Below are 23,945 nucleotides of genomic sequence, written 5' to 3' on the forward strand. Positions count from 1 at the left end.
TATATATATATATATATATATAATGTGAGAAGGCGTGTGAGGATACTTTTCAACCTATGTACTCCACGAATGTTTCATCTACAGATTTAAAATTGTGTATATAGGAGATTCGAACCTAGTGGAAACTTTTTAAAGAATAAATAAGAACAAACTGGCCTAATGGTTATCGTATTTGACTGTCTTTAGGCTTCGGTTTCGATCTCATTTTGAGTATTTTTTTATTTACAAGAAGTGAAATGTTTAGAAGAAAGCATAATACTCGCATGACTATGCCTCAGTTTCTTTTTTTCTTTTTTTTCCATTTTTCATTTTTTTTAAGGAATCAAACATTACGTTTATATACTGGGCTCTGTCGGGCACGTCTTCTAGTACATTTTTTGCCGGTCGTAAAATACGCTTAAATATGATATTTTAATTTATCTAGACTTCGCATATATATTATTATAAAGTCTTGTTCAAAAGTAAAGCAAAAATATTTGGGTGCCATAAAAGATAATCGAGACTGAAAGCAAATCTGTAGCATTAAAAGCTGGTGACGTTACCACTTTACCAACGTGAAACGCATATGAACTGATTAAAAATTAAAAATAAAAAATAAACAAAGATGAATGTACAAAATGAATAACGATTTTTTCAACTTTGACCTATTTTTGACCCCTTAAAAACTATTTTAACAGGCGAAAAATCACAGCCATCGAGAGTAAGAAGAAGGCCTGTTAACTGAAAAATGCCTGCAGACAATGATTTGTCAGACTGTCAGACTGTCAGTACTATATGAGGGCCATTTGAAAAAGAATAATAAAACATTTTTAAAAAGGAAAAGGAACAGAGTTCGATTAAAACTAAAACTGAACTTTATTCAATATAAAATATATGAAAACAAACGACAATATGCAAAATTAAGTAATTTTAAAGCAATATACAGTTTAATACTGATAAAACTGAATTATGAATTTAGGAAACAAACAATTAAAAAACATATTAAACACCATCGATGAATAATTTCAAAAGTAAGAACCATCGATAAATAATTTTAAGAATGAAAATAAACGATAAAATACAAAAAATTGAAATCAAATAAATAATTTCAATACAAACAAACAAACAAAAAATATTAATGCAGAAATATTTTTTTTAATTTAGTTTAGAGAAAAATCACATGGGTTGAATGTTATTTTTGGAACTTTAGAGATGAGGATTAAGTATCATCTATGTAAAATTAAGTAATTTTAAAGCAATATACAATTTAATACTGATAAAAGTGAATTATGAATTTAGGAAACAAACAATTAAAAAACATATTAAGCACCAACGATGAATAATTTTAAAAGTAAAAACAAACGATAAATAATTTTAAGAATGAAAACAAACGATATTTGTTTTCATTCTAATATACTTGACACCACTTTTGTTTGGAAGTAAAGAAAAACGTAAGTTAAAACACAGTTGGAACATTAGTAACTTATCTTGTCTTTTGTAACATTTATCTTCGGCACAGGATCACAGCGTAGTATCTGTTCTGATATTACACTTCATTTGTTCTGTCCTCGGTCAGTGGAGGAGAAATCCTTCATGACAATTTTTATTTTATTTTTGTTCCTATTCAAATTGCCCCTTTTTGGGAAACTAGATTTTCCCACATTAAAAACCGACCTTGTGTCTAAATGTGCCCTCGTGGAGAGGCAAGTAAATAAATTAAAAAATATATATTTTCGGCAAATATTCTCATTTAAAAATTATTGGTTTATAATTCTTAAAAGAAACAATCAATTTGAATATATAACGTTCAGTCACCGCTAATTTTATTAATAGCCGCGTGGTGAATAATTTTCAAACCGACTTTAGAAAAAATATAAAACTTTAAAATATTTGGAAATACTCAATGAAATGTTTTATTTATTATTATTATTAAATTTATATTTAAATAAAGACTTTTGAGAAATATTCTCATGTAAAAATTATTTGTTTATAATTTTAAAAACTAACCTTCCTGATAGACTTTTTAGCCTTATAAGAAAATAAACAGTTAAAAATATCAACATATTTGCTATATTAGCAATAAATAGTATTGCTTCTTTAATTCATATTAACAATGTTATCAAACGTTATGAAAGTACTTTAATTTATATTAACAATGTTATCAAACGTTATGAAAGCAGTTGAATACAGTTCTAATTAAATACACGTTTAATTATAAACTATTAACATTACTTACTTTGCTATATTTGGTTGGAATAAAAGTTTCCCTTCTAATGGCACGTATCCACATTGAGACTTGCCCCTTCTCTTTAGGAAAAGAAAATATATGTACTTTGAGACCTTTTGGATAATTTCCCCGGCAATTTGGAATAACGCAAGAATACACCATGTTGGAGAGCAACTGAAAACTAGACGAAACTGCTGCTGATAGTTTAGACCATAGACCTACAAGTGGATCTGATAATGACGTCACGCTGTCACGTGCATCGGCCTTCTTTACTCTATGTAACCACGGAAAGATTCATAAAAACACGTCCCATACGAATTCAATCATAGCGCTGCTCTGCGACTTTTAGTTTTGGAGAGATAGAGTTTGAAATGATGGCGACAGACAGACATATAGCCTTTATATATATATATATATATATATATATATATATATATATATATATATATATATATATAGCAATTATGGTAGCTTAATTGCCATATATATATATTTTATATACACATATATATATTTTATAACTTACAACTTAGCTCTACCTACGTATTGTGCACTGTTGAAGTAAATACTTAAAGTTTACGCATAAAGTTATACTTTCGCATATTAATTTATGTGATTAAATGAAGTAGTCATATGTGTGTATATATATATATATATATATATATATATACACATATATACATATATATATATATATATATATATATACATATGACTACTTCATTTAATCACATAAATTAATATACGAATCACATAAATTAATATACGAAAGTATAACTTTATGCGTTATATAAAGTAACGGTTAGCTTATTTAAAAGCAAAATACAATTAATTAAACAGTTTCTTTGAGTTATTTATTTGCAAATACAATTTCATCAAATCAGAAACAATGCTATCAACAATATGCGATGTGTGTTGGAGAGGTTGGTGGACGTTCTTTGTTTATTATTTACCTCTTGTCAATTTTGAAAAGCCAGCGTATTAAAAAATATACACTTTACTTTACAAAAATTTTTTGAGCAGCCTCGTCGGCATTTCCCAGTAGGGGCGATTAGCAGTAAACTGAATCTTTCTCAAAGAGATAAAATAATGCATGGGAGTGTTGGTTCCCATAGGAACAGGACTATACGTCAGGCTGATAGAAAAACCGGCCACTGTCGGACTGATTATGGGTTATGTATTTTCAACTGGTATGTAAAAAAATATATTATCCATTCTTCCAAGTATTGATCCTTTTTCTTTTTTACAATTTGCTATCACTGTCTCTTCAGAAATCACCACAATACCATATTTACTTCATGAATTACCTATTTAAAATATCTCCAATGATTTAAACTCCATTTTATCTAGAAACACTATAATCTGAGCCAGATGGTCGGGATGTGTAAGCAAGGCGTCTAAGTTTTTAATGTTATTTGATTCAATTGACTTAGAGCTATATCACTAACGTGAGTTAGGCTTATGGCTTATGTTGTCATAAGTTAAAACTTGATAGCAGTGTCGAAAAACAGGCCCCCAAAAAAGCGGGGTAGAAAATAATACAGACTGTGTGGATGCCATTCTCTTACATTTGTCACTTTTTTCTTTAAAAGTAAAATAAGATTAATAGATGAGTCCTTCGGCTGATAACATGTTCAGCATGCCCACTTAAAAGTAGCCCAGAAAAATGTAGTAGAGAAGAGGAACATTGTTTTATTGTTTAAATTATCTGCAGTGTTATATAAGATGCTAGCAGTGTTCCCCGTTGACATCTATGCATTTCTGGGCACGTTTTAGAACGTTTGCAGATACTGCCTGTAAATCTTCTCTGATGATTCTCCTGATAGCGTTGGTAATGTTCTTCTTTAGTTAGTCTACAGGGTGGTCAAAAAGTCAGGTAACATTTTAAAGAAAAACGATATTAGCAATACACGTATATTTAAGTACCATACATTGAAATATAAAATGAAACAAACATGAAATATGTTTATTTTGTTAATTGTCGTCCATTTCTCTCTATCAATCGATGGAAGCGATTAACCACTGATTGTGTAACACGTGTAATCATGTCAGCTGATATCCGCGCAATCTCTTCAATAAATAGCTTTAAAGACGCTATTGTATCAGGCTTCTTGCCATAAACGCTATCCTTTACATAGCCCCAAAGCCAGAAATCAGGAGGGGTAGTTTATATATTACACTCAAATATTTAAACAAATAATATTAAACGAATAGAGATTATAATGGATCATATTGTTTTTTCTACCTTTAACATGTTACCTGACTTTTTGACCACCCTGTAGATTGTGGGGATTATTTGCATAAACTTTTTGTTTTAAAGTCCCCCAAAGATAAAATTCACATGATTACAAGTGCGGGGAACATGGTGGCCATAAATCTTTGCTTATTGTTCTCTCTTCTGTAAACATGTCATGAACTCGTATCAGTGATCTGTGAGACATGTGGCATGTAGCGCCATCTTGTTGGAAAAAGAATTGCATTTTGTCTTGTGGTGTCAGTTGGTCGATAAGAGAAAGATTAGAGAGATCTGGCTTCTTTTAATTGGGCCACCCTGCATTTATTTTAGCCATATTCTTACTGGAACCGCCGGTATCGATGCCTGGTCGAATTTTCACAGAATCATTGATTTCAATTTTCGTAAGAGGACAGTATTGCAAAACTAATAAATTTTACCTGCCCTGGGACGGGTTTTTCGCATTTTTATATAATACATGTGAAATATATTTGTTGAAATAAGTGTTAATTAATTAAGATATCGATCATATAGTTCTGAATTATTAGTCAATTACCATAATGTATATGTGTTTTATTTTCTAAGAAAATTTGGTATACATTAATGCTGTTATTGTTTTCATTCATACGGATCAGCTTCGTCGTTTGTAATAAAGCTTGTTCTTCGTGATCTTCTCAACAGGTCTCTTGTACACAGCACCGGAACTTCTGCGTAGTACTTGCCGAAATCCAGACGGCACAGAAAGCGGTGACAATTATTCTTTCGCTCTGATATTATACGAGATCCACACGAGGCAGTCACCTTGGAAAGGTATGAACCTCTCTAACAAAGGTACGTAATCCCCCTACCTAAAAAAGACAATAATAATAATAATAATAATAATAATAATAATAATAATAATAATAATAATAATAATAATAAAAATCAGTCCGGTATTTATTATTTAATTGGAATTCATTATTGAGATGAGTATTATTTATTAATTTATTTATTGCGGACTATTATCCTCATCTCTATTAGTTGTTGCTCCACGACGTTTCGGCCAACTGTTGGATAGAGATGTTGAATCACTACGGTTCCAGGTGAGAATTATCTGAAGATAACGGTTTCAATCCTAACCAAAGCCGGCCAGAGGCTTACTTGCCCAAAAAACGTGATGAGACGACAACAACTATTGATGACAGTAATTGCTGTGAAAGCAGTTAGGAGATTCGGAGTCCTATCCTGTCGCGGTTGCCACCTGACGAAGGCCAGAGGAATATTTGGTTGAAACGATGTAAAACAACAACTAAGAAAGATGAGAATAAATAAATTAACAGTCCGGTTTTATCAGATTTGGGATCCTTATAGTATGAACCCGAATATTCTATTGTTGGCATTGGTTTCCCCGATACCCGATATATTTCTAATCAAAATTTTTTCTAGAAAGACATTGGATAATTACGGGAAGGATGACGTGAAGGTTGGCAACATCCTATGCGGAAATGATTTATGTTGGACTAACTGGATTCGAACTTGGAACACTCAGGCCGTCAATCCGTGTCTTTAACTACTTTATCATCGTCATGTTGCAGATTTGGTATTTATATGAACAATTGATTCTGATCCGATGCGCCATTTCACATTCACATTTTATCCGATTTGCTTAACTGCTCAGTTCTATAGACATGAAGCAAATAGACAACCGTATTATCATTAATAATGAAAACTATTATCAGAAAGTCTTGATGGACCCATGCAAAATGATATTGTTTCCCCTCGCCGGTGAATTGGACAATCACTTTGTTAACAGCATACAGTGGAATCCAAATGTTTGCAGTAATTTGACTCTGATTAAGTTCACTTTTATATTCTTACTAGCAGTTCAACCCGGCTTTGCTTGGGCCCTATGTACTGTCCATAACTTTATGTGCATATGTACATATTAAAAAGTGTGAATATGTATGGTAATGCCTTTCTATCTAATAGACTTCCTTAACTACCATAGAGAAAAGTTGGTAGAGACCACAGAGGTCAAATTTCTTTTTAATTTGACGCCATTTTGACCCCTTAACATTTACTGTTTTAGGCTCAAATTAAATTAAAATGTTTGACCAATATTCAAGTAACCTACATCTAAAATGTCAAGTGTTTAGACCCAAAATTGGCAGAGGATTTTGCTAGAGTCTGCAAAGGTCAGCTCTGTAAACTTTGACCTCTTGGCAGCCAAAGTTTCGTCCAAAAACTGCTTAAAAAGCTTGTTGCATGTCTGAATACCCTTTATGCAAAATTTCAAATGTTTAGAACCAAAATTGGCTTAATAGTTTGCTAGAGACGGCAAAGATCAAATCTTTTGAACTTTAACCCCTTGGAAGCCAAATTTTCAGCAAAATATCGATTAAAATCTTGCCATATGTCTGAATACACTTTATGCAAAATTTCAAATGTTTAGACCAAAAATTCGCTGAGTAATTTGGTAGAGACCGCAGAGGTCAATTTTTTTAAACTTTGACTCCAATTATAACCCATTATCATTTATTGTTTGGGGCTCAAATCAAATTATAAAGTTAGATCCATCTCCAAGTAATCTATATCTAAAATTTCAAGTGTTTAGATCCAAAATTGGCGGAAGAGTTTTGCAGAGTTCTCAAAGGTATAAATTATTAATCTTTGACTCCTTAACAGCCAAATTTCCGGCCGAAAACAGATTCAAACGTTTTTCCCAAATCTCAATACCGCTTATATCAAATCTCGAGTCTTTAGACCGAATATATATATATATATATATATATATATATATATATATATAAAAATGTCTCCGTTGTATTTAATAATATTTGCTTGAATGAAAAAATGCTGCCTAAATATACCAATATATATATATATATATATATATATATATATATATATATATATATATATATATTAGCATGGAGATTTTACGTTACCTAAGATTGAATAATAATCATTAAATGTTTCACACTCTCATATTTTTATTATCATTGAAATCGGTGAATTCGTCCATTTTTCAAGCAAATCGATTGATTGCCTGCTCTAGTAAGGGACTCATTTTGGTGCACCTGAGGAAGCTTCACATGCTTCCCCGCAGTAAATTAGTCCACAGAGAACCTATTGTGTATTTTATAAAATCCTTTTTGTATATAATGACTTGAATTAAAGTCTACAATGCAAAAGTCAAGTATCATGATTCAGTTGTGTTCTAAACAGAAGCATTATTTTCGAATGTGCCCTCTCATATAAAAGAACCTACTATTGATTTTATATGCTGGGTCTTTTGATTATTGTGGTAATAAAACTTTTCAAATGCACTTGTGATGTTAGGCTGTGTAATTGATTATCGATACTTATCCAAAAATCCCGCTAAAATACCTATCTAAGTACCCTGCCAGGCACATAAAATGCCTTCAAGTGAAATTTCATAAAAATCGACCCAGCTGTTTTCGAGTCCATAGGGAACGGACTCACACAGACACACGCAAAAATTTCCTTTTTATATAATAGTAGAGATTAAAGAATGGATTCGAATTTTGGACAAAGTTAACACTTTTATACAACCTAACATCACAAGGTCATTTGAAAAGTTTTTCACCGTACAAGCAGAAAGGCTTGGTAAAAAAAAATCAACTGTAGATTCTTTTATAAGTAGGGACGTGTTGGAAATAAATGTTTCTTTTTGCATCACTATTGAACAACAACATATGATTTCTGTACGCTTAAGCGATTAAGTAAAAACAATTTCATAAAATCAAGTTGGCTCTTTGATAAGACAGGGGCGCGTTTGAAATGAATGTTTCTGTGTTGAGCACAATTGAACCATGATACTTGACTTTTGCATTTTAAACTTTAAGTGAAGCCATTATTTACAGATAATTTTATTAAATCAAAAGTAGATTCTCTACAGTGCAATATAAATGTATTGTGGATAAAGTTTCTGCGAGGAGGCATGTGAAGAGGTCCCCAACAAGAGCAGGCAATCAATCGATTTGATTTTAAAAATGGTGATTTCACTAATTTCGATGATTATAAAAGTAGGAGAGAAAGAGAAACATTTGTTCTTTCAAGTATATTAAAAACGTTTTGTTTAAAGCAGTTAATTGTATAGAGAAAACATCTGTAATTTTTGTTCAATTTAGATTATCACAATTTTGCAGAAAAAAAAATTGAAACAGTTATGACACATATGTAACTCATACACGCAACGTTGCTCGGGATTGAATAAAAATTTCTGTTTGATTACTATTTTTATCCTTATTTTTAATTTCTATATTTTTTATGGAAATCGCTTCAGACAAGGCATGAAGCCACTTGATGTAAAGAGGTAAAAATACTATTTCGAGGTCAAAACAAGCCAACGGTGTGTGAGATGGATATGTTCTGGCTCAGAACACAGTAATTCTTCATCGTTCGTGAAATATAAGAACAAAAGTACAAAATAAGAGTCCTGAAATGCCCACTTTCTATTCTCGTTCATTTTCATGCTATAAATAAATAAAAGAAAGAAAATATCTTTATTATTTGTAGATATGGACGCAGGCCCCTCAATGATGTTGTAAAACGCCCTAAAATGAAATTACTAAAGTCCATTAGATTCATCGTCAAATTTTACTTTAAAGAAATCGTTTGATCTTAGCATAGAGCTTTGTTTTCAATTGTATCTCCAAAAACGTCAGAGACATTACAAGTCTGGTAGCTCGATAGACAAATTATCTTATGTACTATATTTATGACTGATTTTTGTTTTCATAATGTTTGTTTTTGTTTGTTTGTTTGTTTGTTTTTGTTTTTTGGATGTGATTTTTGTTTGTTTGTTTTTGGTTTTTGGTGTTATTTTTTATGCTTGTTTTTTTTATGGTGTTTTTTTTTTTTGTTTTTTTTTGTTTTTTTTTTGTCGTACTAGAAATTATCCAGAAACTTTGCGAAATGAAACCGGAACAGCAGAAACCATTCCGGCCGCCCATCGACCGGCTTGAGTGCGACGAGAGCGTTGTCCGTTGCATTGAAGATTGCTGGAAAGAAGACCCGGCGGAGAGACACGACTTCAGAGCCATAAGATTCAGGCTAAAACCTCTTGTTCAAGATCTGTAAGTATCCTAATTGTTCACCTACTTGTCTGTCGATGTTAAACAATAGATACGAACTATAAGTTTAAGATAGTTCTAATGGAGTGGCGTTGTATTTTGAGATGACTTTAAAGAAAGATGATATAGGAAGTAAGAGTTTAAGAGGTCAATTAACTAGGGCAAACAACACGAAGTGGAAATTAGGTTCTAGCAGCTGAGAATTCGTTTAGAGCGATGTCGAATAATGTGAAAAAGTAAGCTTTTAAAAATGAGAGTGGTAGACTCCATCTCCCTCCTTATCCTCTCTCTCTCTCTCTCTCTATATATATATATATATATATATATATATTTATCTCTCCCTTCTCTCTCTCTCGCCCTCTCAATAATGTACCTAAGATAATAAAGGGCATTATGTATTATTTACTATTATGCGGTTTACTGTTCCGTCTCTCTGCTCATAGAATCTACATTTACAGTTTCCTCGTGTTTTATCGATGTTAGCTTTAACGTGGTTGGTTCTAATTGCGTTGTTCTGTGCAACTGTAAGTAGGGATTCTGTTTCTCTGTTCATGTGTCCTTAGCCACATTTAGGTGCTTTCATGATTCTCTTCTTTTGTTATTCCGATAAATCGTCCATGTAGCTCTTTTCCTTCCCAGTTTTGTTGTCGTTTTATTTCTGGTTTCATTGTTTTCTGTATTGTTGTTCTTGATGGTGTCTATCGCTGCGGTCATCAATTTTCCAGTGTTCTGAATTACGTACTTTTCCAAGTCTTTTTTTTACCTTCTACGTTTATAAGTCCCCTTTATCCTTCGCTCCTTTTCACATACAGTCGGCCAGTATCGTCTTTTGGATGTAATACATTATACATCGTCATCAATTTCCTCGTCCTCTGATCAAGGTGTCTAAGTTCTTCTTTAGTCAATCTCATAAATGGTACAGAGAACATTATTAACGATACTGCCAAAGTGTTTATTCCTTTAATTAAATTCCTACTGTATAGTTTCGTTCCTAATAATTTCCTCGTTCTTCTCATATACTCTATTCCAATCTTAGTTTTGATTTCTGTAGATTAGATGGTATCTGCTTGTAGCACTTCTACATGGTTGTAAGTGTCATTCATCCGATCTTTTCTTGGTTGGGGAGTCCCATACATTCTGATATCTCTAGTTTTCCCTTTTTCACCTATAGTAATGCAACTTTTTCTATTTCAATGTATTGGCTTAATATTCTGGTTGTGTCTATTTTTACAGTTCCTTTTTGCTTTCAGCAAACAGCTTCAGGTATTATTATTATATTTATTATTATTATATTTATTATTATTATTATTATTATTATTATTATTATTATTATTATTATCATTGACCCACAAGAAGCTTTCAAACAGGTTATTATTATTATTATTATTATTATTATTATTATTATTATTATTATTATTATTATTATCATTGACTCACAAGAAGCTTTCAAACAGGTTATTATTATTATTATTATTATTATTATTATTATTATTATTATTATTATTCGGACTACTGTTCTCATCGTGAATGTTATTTTCACAATATTTCTGTCGTAAACTCCGAACTTACATCGACCTAAACGTTGTGAAAATAACACTCAAGCTGAAAACAGTAGTCCGTATATTACTACTACTTTATTACTACTACTACTACTACTACTACTGCTGCTGCTGCTGCTCCTGCTGCTGCTAATAATAATAATAATAATAATAATAATAATAATAATAATAATAATAAGAAGAAGAAGAAGAAGAAGAAAATCCTTATCTTAAAAATTCAAATACTCGAAACAACTTTGTTATATGGGAATCCTGTCAGTAAAATAAGTCATGATTTAATAACTAAACGCTCGTAGAGATCTTTTTTTTTTTCTCGTTTTAATCTTCTGATAACTTGTTATACTTAGAAAGTAATCCCACGAATCCTGTTGATAGATGCGTTTTGTTCTAAAGAGCGAGATATAAATAATTGCATCACGCAAATCTATGGTAAAAAAATCTTGTGGAAATTTTCTTGAGATGCTAACATGTGCGTACTAGAAAGCCTGGTTGGTTTATAAATGTGCGGACATTTATAAACATCTCAGCTGCAGCGAATGGCTTACTATTCGGAAAGTATACAATATCGAATAAACACTTCACAAACAGGAAAGGAATATGCTCGTGCGCTCGTTTATTTGTATGAGTGTGTGTGTGTGTGTGCGTGCGTATGTGTATTCGTGAGTGTGTTTGTGTGTGTGTGTGTGTTTGTCTTTGTGTATGTGTGTATGTGTGTGCGTGTGTGTGTTCCTGTGTGTGCGTGTGTGGTTAGAAAGCTGGCACGATCTCCTTTCGACCCCACATTAATTAAAAAAAAACTTTCATCTAGTATATAAAATATCTTCATCTCTCTCCCTCTCTCTCTCTCTCTCTCTCTCTCTCTCTCTCTCTCTCTCTCTCTCTCTCTCTCTCTGTATATATATATATATATATATATATATATATATATATATATATATATATATATATATATATATATATATATATATATATTCAGTCCTAGGTCAGTATAAGTTATTCTTCTAGACTGGAAAAATTAAAATAACTAACTAGTTTGATATTACTTTATACTATTTTACTTGATTACGTTTTGCAAGTTAAATATTTTTATCTCCATATATAATATTTTGATTGCAGAAATTCCCCTCTGTACCAAATTACCGTAGGTTGGCGATAGCTGATGCCACATACAAATTTATTATTTCTAAATTATTATCCACCATTTATGTAACTTTAGAATGCCGTTTTATATACATTTATTCGTTATAATAAAGTCCTACATCCCATTCTATGAGAAGCATCAACACAGTTGCCAATATCTTTAGAGGAAGTAGTTCCTATTTTCCCCTCTAAATCTTAAGTCCTCCCACCGCCCCCAGTCAAGACCGGCAAGATATATACACATTATAACTGTATTGACCTGACACCCTTCTAAACTGAATTATACACTCATAGGTATACAATTATCTTTCCACTTCCCGATTCAAAAAATAATAATTTATACCTACTAACATTACAGCTTTCTCTTTGGCTAAGAACATAATAATGTATTATTCTAGAAAAAGCACCTGACAGTAATTATCAAGGGTAAATATGGAGCAAATATTATGACAACCCCCCCTTTCATTCTCACCCACAGAGTGGGGTGTCTATTCTAAGAGTCGTTCTTAATACGGAAATGGTGCGGGTGACATGAAGTGTCCATTTCGAAAGCCGTTCTTTATATAAGGAGGTATGAGGTGTCCGTTCCGAAAGCCGTTCTTACCATGAGAAGGTCGGGGTTGTGCAACAACAACAATAACAACCGTACTTTATTGTTTTTACGAGGGGGGGCTGTTTTATTATAGACCAATTATTTTTAAAATAAATCTTTACCTTGGATTTACCAACAACTTTTCTTTAAAATGACAACTTTTATAGATTTTACACTATACTGATTCAGAAAATCTCATTTATATTTGGCTAATACAAGTAGTTTGGAACAAATCTAATTGTACTCGATTGACACTACCAGCCGAAATTTCGTTGTTTGTTCATAGTATTTGTGCGTGGGGATCCTGGCAGCGATTATCAAGGTAAAATTTGTGGCACATATTTGGACAGTCACCCCCCTCTACCAAAATGGAGTGTCTATTCCGAAATCCATTCTTACCATGGGGATGTTGCCGGTGATCATTCAGAAAGCCGTTCTTAACATGCGGAGGTAAGGGGTGTCTATTCCGAAAGCAGTTCTTAATATGAGGAGGTTCGGTGTTGGGCAACAACAACAACAACAACAAGAGTAGAGGGAGCATGCTTCCATCGGTCAACGCTGGTTAACGAGTCTTGCTAGTATATATATATATATATATATATATATATATATATATATATATATATATATATATATGTATATATACTTGAAGAATTCGTGTCGCGGCATTGTTCAGGAGAAATAGAAAAGAATTATTTAACTTGAAAAATAGAAGTAAATATCAAATAAAAAAGTAAAAAGGAATCTCAAGCTAATTTGTCCTCGCGTGGCATTTTTACCTCGATATGTGGTAACTCTTTAGTAAGCAAAAGAAGGAAGAACAAAGAATTTAAAATATACGACATCTGTACAAATAGTAATACAAAGAGACAGACATACATATCCAATAGAGGTTAAATCGTTGATTTGGTTTGTTTGACGACATATCCATAATAGATTTGATGATGCTTTTTGCACAGTATAATTGCCAGCATTATTAATCTTAACTTAAGTTATCATATTTTTCAAAGTGACTTCTGTACATATTTGAATTATGATGCTAAGATTAAGTTGCATAACACTGAAGCTAAATACGTTTATCGTCAGAACATACCTGGTATCTGTTTTCATGTCTGGGATGGAAGTGTAGAATCTTTTCTGATGCTACACTAAGTTCATTCTGTCCTTAAATAGTGTAGATGAAACTTTTCCAGTTTAATGCAATCTTAATCCAGAGTACCCCTTTCTGAGGAGTTGGATATCCCCTCTTCCCCATTAAAAACGACATTATGTCAAATTTTGCTCTCGTGAAGAAACAAACAAATAGGATCTAAATACGTTTGGTAAGTCATATTTCTAAACAATGCGGGATTTGAATTGGTACGCATTCAGAATAGTCATTTAAAGAATTTCACAGAGATTTCCGAGTTTCATCAAGAAATTATGAAGTTTTGAAACCCGACCCTGTCTCCAGTTTACTTTTGCAGATCTGCCCGTTTTAATATTGTCGTTGTCGTCTTCTTCTTCTTCTTCTTCTTCTTCTATGCTGTAAACGGCCCTTTTCAATTAATAATTTGCTTGTTTTTATATAATAAAATTGTTTTTCGGTATGTTGTAAAGAATTTCACAGAGATTTTCGAGTTTCGTCAACAAATTATAGACTTTGCCGAGACAAATATTTCGAAAACTCAACCCTGTCTTCAGTTTTCTTTTGCAGATCTACCCGTTTTTTTCTTTCACTTCGTTTTCTTTTTTTCTTCTTTTCCTTTTTCTTCTTTTTCTTTTTCTTCTTCTTCTAATATGTCGTAAATGGGCCTAAGTTAATTAATCATTTGCTTGTGTTTATATAATTATTTTTCTACGATAAATTGTTTACAATAGATAGACGGCCAATTGAGTACGTTACTATTTCACTTATATAAATACGTTTGATATTGCCGATTTTATTCTGTTAGACGTTAACAAACATATATCCCCATGCAAACATAGATTCCATCAACTAAACTTCTTTCCTAGCACTACCCACACGTGGAACTCTGTTCCGCTGGCCTGTTTTCCAGTTGACTACATTCAAGTTGTCTTCAAGTCTAATGTTAACAAGTTCTTGCTGAGCCGTCGTCTTAAGTAATCAAATTTTACCAAATTCCTCCTACTAACGATCACTACGCTCTTGTTCTAGTGACTACCAACACTCAATAACCCTTATCCTCGAATGGCTTTCAGGTCATGATAAGTGGTGACTCTCTTGTAAAAAATAACAGGTGCAATTCCAGATATTACCTATTTCTAGACTAGGCGTAATATAACACATTGACATCTATCTTATTTGCGATACGAGTTGGATATGCGTCAGGTTGTAAAGTCCCTTGAATGGTTATGCATGACGTTATTTCTTATGATTATGTGTAAGGTAGTCAAGATCTTCGTTGACAAAATCACATTACATAAAACTAAAAAAAAAAAAAAACGAAACTGATTTTCCACCTTCTGGGAATTCTCCTAGCCTTTCCTAAGGCACATTTTCCACGAGTTTATGCACAAATGAAAATTAGAAAGCGTAAAAAGAATACTTTACTATTTACATTTATTATTGGTACGTTGTCGACACTAACTTTTTTTTTTTACTTCCGATTCTTTATATACCATGGTGCCTCGCCGGCCCACCAGTTGGAGCGAACGCGTCGAAAGTCCTCGTGAGTCGGTGATTATTTTTACTCTTTTCGGATTGCCGATAGCAATTTTCTCAGTTGTTTGTTTCAATCCACCTCTTACTTTATTATATATCAAATACAATCTGAAAAAAGCGCATTCCGAACAACATTCCAAGGTCAACCTACATTATGTCATTCTGTTATATAACGGTCAAGTCTGTCTTGAAATGTATGTATAAAATCTTCAGCTTTGCTTTTCCCATGCGTACGAATGTATATTTATTTTCAATAGCAAAAACGAACGATTGTTTTAGTTGATATTAGAAACAAACGCTGCAGTTTTCAAAATATAATTATCCACTGACACGTGTTTCGTAAAATCCGGACCCCACGGTAAAGAGCCTAATCCCTTACTGCTCGTCCATCTCGCACGACTGTTTGGATATATCGCGATTTAGATGTTATTTGTTTTTGTTTTTGCGATACGTTTTGAATGAATTCAATATATATATATATATATATATATATATATATATATATATATATATATATATATATATATAAAGAGAGAGGACAGACAGACAGACAAACGCAGACGGGCTGGCAGGTTCCGGCGACGAAAAAATATCGATCTTTTTCTCCGTCTCTTTTCTCATAACCCAAAATAATCCGTTTTTCTCATCATTGCGTCAATCAGGATTTCCATTGTTTTATTCTACTTGCGTCATTCCATGTCAGTGGTTAAAAAATGGCCCGCGTTTTCCTAAAAAGCCGTCCTTTGTTTTTTGTTGCAATATCAGTTCAAGTCATCGTAATAATTATTACGAATTATCATAATTATTACTAGCGGAGTAGGGGGGCGGCTGTCTTTCCCCAGTCGTAAAATACGCTTAAATTTGATTTCGTATATTTTATTATAGAGTTGTAATTTCAATATTTGAGTGCTATCAGCTAGAATCGAAACCGAAAGAAAAAAAATGTAGCATTCAAAGATGGTGACGCTACAATCGTTGCAACATGTGACGCATATGAACTGTGTAAAAATAAACAAGGATGAATGTACAACAATTTTTTTTTAATTTTGACCCCTTAAAAACTATTTTAACCGGCTAAAGACCCATAAAAGAACTGTCCGTACAAAATTCAATCGCTTGAAGCCCGTAGCGCCGCTCTGCGACTTTTAGTTTACAAAGAAATAAAATATGAAAATATTGAAACAGACAGACAGACAGACAGACAGAAATCGTGAGTTTTAATAATTAGACTAGTAATATCACGACGACCTTAATAAATAATCTCGTAGACACCAGTTCTTGTCAGATCACCAAAGTATGTACTAAAATAGGTCACTATTTAGGAATACAAAGTATTATATGTGCTTTTCGATTATCTCGACATTGTTTCCAGTCGTCCTGGAATTTTTCTTGCTATTGGAGTCAAACAGTGACGATCCATGGTGTGTTGTTGGGAGTAAGCAACCTTTGCTTCACGCTTGAACGTGCAAGCAGTCTCATAGAGGATATCTATTGTTTCTCAAGACGGAACGGTGACCATTTTGCCATCACCTGCCTAATTCCCCAATGACATTCTAGTTACACTGAGAGTCTTGTCAACCGGAAGAAGGCCACGCAGATTTATACTTTCCCTAAGTGAATACAATATAAAACTTAGTCAAACTCGAACACGAGCCACAGATTACATAGTTCTTTGCGGTTCAATTGCATCAGTGTCGTTGCCATTCTCTTTTTACTGTATTGTATGTTTTCTCTTTTCTTTCTTTAATAGGAAACCTAATATATACGAACACTTAATGGGCTTGATGGAGAAACACGCGGAGCATTTGGAGGTTATCGTCAAGCAGCGGACAATTCAACTGGAAGACGAGAAGCGACGGAGTGAAAACCTATTGCAAAGAATGTTACCAAAGTAAGAATCGGAGAATTTCATACTGGAACAAATCAATTAAACTATAGATTTGATGATACTTTTGTAGCGATATACTTATTGGAGGCGGCTAACACACTTCATTGTCCTGAAACTATTACTGTGCCTTCGTATGAATACATTCCATTTCTTTTCTATACTTCAAGTCATAAATAGGCTTCAAATGAAACTTAGGCGAAATATTGATTTTTCCAACATGCACACGCACGCACGCACACACTCACTCACTCACACACGCACGCACACACACACACACACGCACACACACACACACACACACACACACACATATATATATATATATATATATAAGGAATCACAAACGCCTGTATTTAAAATTCGTGATGTTGACCATCGAGCAATTTATTCCTTTGATTTAGTTGACACTTACAATTCTTGAGAGTATCTGTTTTGTAGCTCAAAAGCAATCAATTAATATATCAATCAGTGAATCTATTTTGCCCTTAACTCAACAGAAGAAATAGCAACAACCAATCCACCAAAAGAAGATGAAATGCGTTTGGACATGATTTAAAAATCCGAAACTTGGAAGAGAAGCTGCAAATACCTTATATTTTCTTTCATTACGCCATCTTGTCATTCATTCATTATATGTTCTGTGATTAATGGATATTGAGCTGTTTATGTTTGCTGTTCTATTTCATCATCTCTTTTTTTTTTCTTAACTGTGAAAAACAGATTTTCAGGTTGAACACGTATTACCGATTCGCATTGCTACGTTTCCGTATTGCTACTTTTTTATAGTTCGATTTTCCTTGTCTGTGAAAGTTGATTCTCTTATAAAAACTATTGACTTGAACACCTCTATAAATCTGAAAATGGTTTTTATTATTTGATTCTAACACATTTTATGTTTCTGATATTCTCTTTTAGCTATTTCTGTTGATGATTGTTTTTGTCAACAACTTAGTCTGACACATTGTTATTTCGTTTTGCTTTTTATTTTATTATTTGTTCTGAGGGATCCTTTGTGTTGTTTGTTTCCTCTTTTTTACTTTATTCGTTATTCAGTATGCTAATAGTAGTTTATTACAATAAAATACTTTGATTTTTTTTTGTCTTTTTCCGCGTATATAAGAGAGTAGGCTGTACAAATGAACCTCGTTTGGAGTATTACATTAAACTGTACATGACTGCGAGATCTCCAACTTGCATGGTAAGTGAGCAACAACCTGGACGATAATAAACGTAATGAAATGTAAATTTGTTTTCTAATTTCATTTTCACTTTGCCAGATCTGTTGCCGAAACCCTGAAGACGGGCTGTCAAGTCGTCCCAGAACATTACGACAGCGTCACCATTTATTTCAGCGACATTGTGGGATTCACTTCGTTGTCTGCTGCCAGCAACCCAATGCAGGTAAACAACAAAAAAGAGAAATTGACAAATAAATACGATTAGACGACGTTAGTTTGATTGTAGATATCCAAGTAAATTATAATATATATATATATATATATATATATATATATATATATATATATATATATATATATATGGTAATTAATGAAAACTGAAGAAAGTGTTCAATACTGTTTTAGAGCAAATATGAGTTTTATTTTTTATTACCGTATTTACATTATTGTTTCAGCTACTCGGCCGTTTTTATGGCCGTCTGTAGCTTCCTCAGACTTTTACAGAAATCTCCTGTAAAAGTCTGAGGAAGCTACGGACGGCCAAAAAAACGGCCGGGTAGCTGAAACAATAATGTAATTTAACAGAAAGATACGGTAATAAAAAATAAAACATATATATATATATATATATGTATATATATATATATATTATCTGCAGCCAATAATCCAATGCTTGATGAGAGGTGTGAAAGGTGTAAGAAGGTCAGAACACCAGAGTTGATTGCTTAAATAAAGAATTTCCTGGATAAGAACCGTCGTGTGTCTATAGTGCATAGTTTGATGTCAGTGTGGGAACTGTGCACACAAATATTCGCGAGGAGCTAAAGATGAAGACGATTTGTGCGAATATTGTCAATATAATGCAGTCCACGGCTCCATTTTTGCACAGAGTATTTAACTAAGATAGGTATCAAAACAGGTCAAAACCTACCTCTCTAGGAACACTTTAGAGGCTGTCGTTATGAGACAATAAAGAAAGTGACTCCCATGGGCCCTTCAAGAAATTGTTGGGACAGTATAAATGCATTGCAACCGTAGGAGATTACTTTGAATAGGGACTATATATATATATATATATATATATATATATATATATATATATATATATATATATATTCATGTGTGTACTATCAATAAAAGCCTACAGAAATAGGCTGATTTATGAAAGTATGGTAGGTTATGAAAAGGAAGGGTTGTAAAGAGATAGCTTCGAATTTGGGGGTATCAAAACCAAAGCAAAATATGACGAAAGTAAAAATAAAATAGATAAACCCCATGATTTATTATACCATACCTGTTCACACTGAAACACTTATCACAATATTATGTGGATCTTTATTAAAAACCTTGTTAAACTTTGTGACATATTTCCATTCTATGATGGAACACCCCATAATTTTATTATACCATATTTCTTCAAACGGAAACGTAATTATCAAAGTATACTTACGCAGATAGATTTGAAAAGTCTTTATTAAAGGTTGTGCCTATTTCCATTCTATGGAGGTCAGGCGCGAACGCAGACCCACCAATTTTATTATATCATCCCTATTAATGTTAAAATATACTCATCAAAGTATTATTATGTACATCTATATCAAAAACACTTGTAAACGTTATTTTTAATATTTTAATTTTTTATTTCCATACTTTGTGGACCAGGCGCGTACGCAGACCCCACAATGTTAATGAATCATCATTATGCCAGATCAAACATACCCATTCCTGTGTCTCGATACATCTTCTATCATTATATGTGATCAGTTTTCTATAATAGTCAACCATATAGGAGCCTATTCGTGACCAGACCCACACACACACAGACGTTAAGCTTTATATATATATATATATATATATATATATATATATATATATATATATATATCAGACATATATATATATATACGAGGGGTGTGCAATAAGTAATGCCCCAGACCAACTTCCCATAGCAGTAGAGCACGAAACTTGACACAGTTATTAGTCTTTCTTTACATAGGAACCACCCAGAGTTATGCATTTCTCCCATCGTTTGATGCATCTCTGGAGACCTTTTTTGTAGAACACCCCAGGTTGGTCCTCCAACCAAGACGTGACTTCATAAATCAAGGCTGCGTCATCTGAGAAACGCTTTCCTTTCAAAAACAACTTCATGGCTCGGAAGAGGTGAAAGTCAGAGGGTGCAAGGTCAAGAGAGTAGGGAGGAGGGGGAGCATTTCATAACCTTACGTCTGTGCTTCTGATCTGGCGACATGCGAGTTGTGGACCGGAGCGTTGTCCTGCAGGAGGGTACCTTTGCTGATCTTGCCCGCCTCTTGATTTTGATAGCTTCCCTTAATTTCCTCAAAAGTGAAGCATAATAGGCTCCTGTAATTGTGGTACCCTTTACCAGGAAATCTGTCATCACTACTCCGTCCTGGTCCCAAAAGACTGTGAGCATGGCCTTGCCAGCGGAGGGCTGTACCCTTGCCTTTTTTGGAGGTAGTGAGTCCAAGTGCTCCCACTACATTGACTGGTCATTGGTCTCTGGATCATAGTGATGGACCCAGGTTTCATCCTGTGTAATCAGTCTTTTGAAAAACTTTGACTCATCTCTAAATTCATCCTCGAGCACTCTACGAGTTCTCGCTTCTGGAATGGTGTGACATCTTTTGCATATGCAAATGGTCATGAATCATAGTTTCCACAGACCCTGTACTAATTTTGACATCTTGGACTATTTGGCGAATAGTAATACACCGATCTTCAAAAATGGCAGCCTCAACTTGACGGACAGATGCCTCATCAATGGCAGAAGGGGGTGGGGCGACCAGGTCTGGGAGCTGTTCCAACAGACTTCCGACCATGTTTTAATTCACGATTCCAGCTCGTTTTACACGGTCATATGATGGGGCATTATCACCATAAGTTTCTTTTATTTCATCAAAGGTCTCCTGTGGTGTGCGTCGTTTCAAATACAAAAACCGGATCACTACTCGACATTCAACAGGCTCGATTTCACATCTGACTCAGTTCAAACACGTGTAAAACAGAAACTACAATTAGTTCAGAGCTGTTCACATAACTCGTAGAGATATAAATCATTGCACAAGCAAAATTTCAGATAGATCAGACAACTGGAAGTGGGTCATGGGCATTACTTATTGCACGCCCCTCGTATATATATATATATATATATATATATATATATATATATATATATATATATATATATATATATATATATATATATATAAAGAAAGTAAGTGGTAAGTGGATAGTCCTTAATCGGCGGAGTTTCGAAGAAATACTTTCCTTCTCATCAGAGGGTAGAAATTAGCAAAATGTGGGATCGGATTTTGCATACAAAAGTATTTGATGAAACAACAAGTAAGTCAAAGATCTTACTTGATAACAAAAAAGTGAAGCAGAGGGAATATGGTGAAGAAAAAGGTAATTATACGTGAATGGATAGTCTAAGGAAGATAAATAATCCAATGATGGTAAAATCCAAAAATATAACTCCAAGAAAGTTAACTGAATTTCCATTTGCAAAAGTAAAATCCAAGGAAATCCCGTAATTGGAAGATGGTCCAAAATAATCCAAAGGCCGAAATATAAGATATGCTTTTCACACTACTGCCGAGACATAAATATAAATAAGAAAGATCAGGGAAGAAGAAGAGGAAAAAATGGTGATAGAATTAAATATAAAATAGAAAAACAAATGTCAAAATGACCCAGAAAGGAAATGTTAAAAAGTGCGAAAAAATATATAGGGCAAAATAATATAGGTCAACAGAAATGTACAGGTTATTACTTAAGAAAATGTCAGCAAGCGTTGTTAAAAGACACTAAATGGAAAATAAATACATTAATTAATTAATTAATTAACAAATAGAAAATAAATAACAAATAATAAATAAATAAAAAATAAAAAATAAAATATAAAATAAAAATTATTTAAGGGGAGAGGATGACCGGTATCTGCAAATTCAGGAAAAAGCAAGAAAGTAAGTAAGTAAATGCATATAGTAAAATATAAGTAAATATACATACAAGATATGAAAGTGTGGGTAGATTGATATATTAGATGAATAGGAATATTTAAAGACTAAAACAGAAATTGCAGATAAAAAAAAACCGGGCAAGCAAAGAAAAAAATAAAGAATTCAAAAAAAGGATTATTAAATTATAAAGTATTAAGAAAGTATGTAGAAAAAACGCTAAAGTTAAAGAAGAAGGTATATATCAATCTAAAAGGTAAAAATAATAACTATGTCATTTCAAAATTGCCATAATTAAATTTGGACTTATGTTTACAGAAAGAGATCAGTTCATTTTTAGAATTTATTATATTGTTACTTTGAGGGGAAGTAATTATAGTTATAGCTTCGGTTGTGCAGAGGCGACATAACTTAGAGCCTGGAGTATAAGACTTAACTTTTTTATGATGGTCCATTTGATTGAGAAGGGGGTATTATTAAAGTTAAGTTTTCTAATTAAAGTGGTTAGAGAAGTTCCTTGGTTATTATTAGAATTATGGTTGTTAAAAGAAGAAATGTGGTCTGATATTCTTTTCTTAATTAATGTTGAAGTAGCGCCGATATATGTACGTACTTTATTAAAAGCTCGAGGTCTGGTATTAATATTAATTTGCTGATTTGTATTAGTTAAATGGTTTGAATTTTGTTCATAGTGTTCAAAAATGGTGAGACAATGATTGTATGAGGACTATTTTGGAGGGGATAATGAGTGTTGTTAGTGTTAGGATGGCTGTTAGGAGAATTATTATTATTATTATTATTATTATTATTATTATTATTATTATTATTGCTAGTCTTATGATTGTATATGGAGGGGCTGCTCGAGTGGTGTATTGGATTAGTAACTATATCAGATGAAGGATGGGAAGAGGGATAACTTGAAGACGAAATATTACTGTCTTTTATGGGAGGATTGCGTGGGAGCTCAGTAATAGTGCAAGAATATATAACATCTTTATGGATGCAATCATTATTGAGTGGGCAAAGATATTTGTTATCATAATTACAGTTAGTTTTGGGTTTAATGTGGAAAGGGATTTTTTGGGCTGATTTAATTTTTTTGTTAATAGATGTTAAGATTCTTTGTGCTAATTTAGGCATTGTTGAATAAGAAATCCTGATTGAATTTTTATTGAAAATAGAACTATATCTGTGTGGGTATTTGAAAGAGTTTTGTACAATGTTGAAGAATTCCTGAGGTATATTAGTTTTGACATTTAGACTAAATGGAGGATTAAACCAAATATTTTTCTTTCTCCTGGTGTGACTGAGTGGGTTAGAGGTATTGCAATTAGTATTTTGGTTTTGATTATATATGTAGACTGTTTCACTGCTATTGATAGTGGTAGATCTTGTTATTTGAACTGGTTTCTTACAAGTCATA

At 32.8% G+C, this 23,945-nt stretch overlaps 1 protein-coding gene across 3 annotated transcripts in view; it reads left to right on the top strand.

The window, feature by feature from the left end:
• LOC145303418 (guanylate cyclase 32E-like) overlaps nt 1–23,945 on the top strand; it is a 305,413-nt gene that overhangs the window by 256,669 nt on the left and 24,799 nt on the right. For all 3 annotated transcript variants that reach the window (XM_080144747.1, XM_080144746.1, XM_080144745.1), the window contains exons 13-16: nt 5,121–5,270; nt 9,337–9,520; nt 17,224–17,364; nt 18,639–18,762. In XM_080144747.1, the coding sequence (XP_080000873.1) occupies nt 5,121–5,270; nt 9,337–9,520; nt 17,224–17,364; nt 18,639–18,762 (599 nt within the window). The remainder of the gene's footprint in view (nt 1–5,120; nt 5,271–9,336; nt 9,521–17,223; nt 17,365–18,638; nt 18,763–23,945) is intronic.

This window comes from Euprymna scolopes, chromosome 19, assembly GCF_053919585.1.
Source record: "Euprymna scolopes isolate OS-2025 chromosome 19, ASM5391958v1, whole genome shotgun sequence".
Classification (NCBI taxonomy): Eukaryota; Metazoa; Mollusca; class Cephalopoda; order Sepiida; family Sepiolidae; genus Euprymna; species Euprymna scolopes.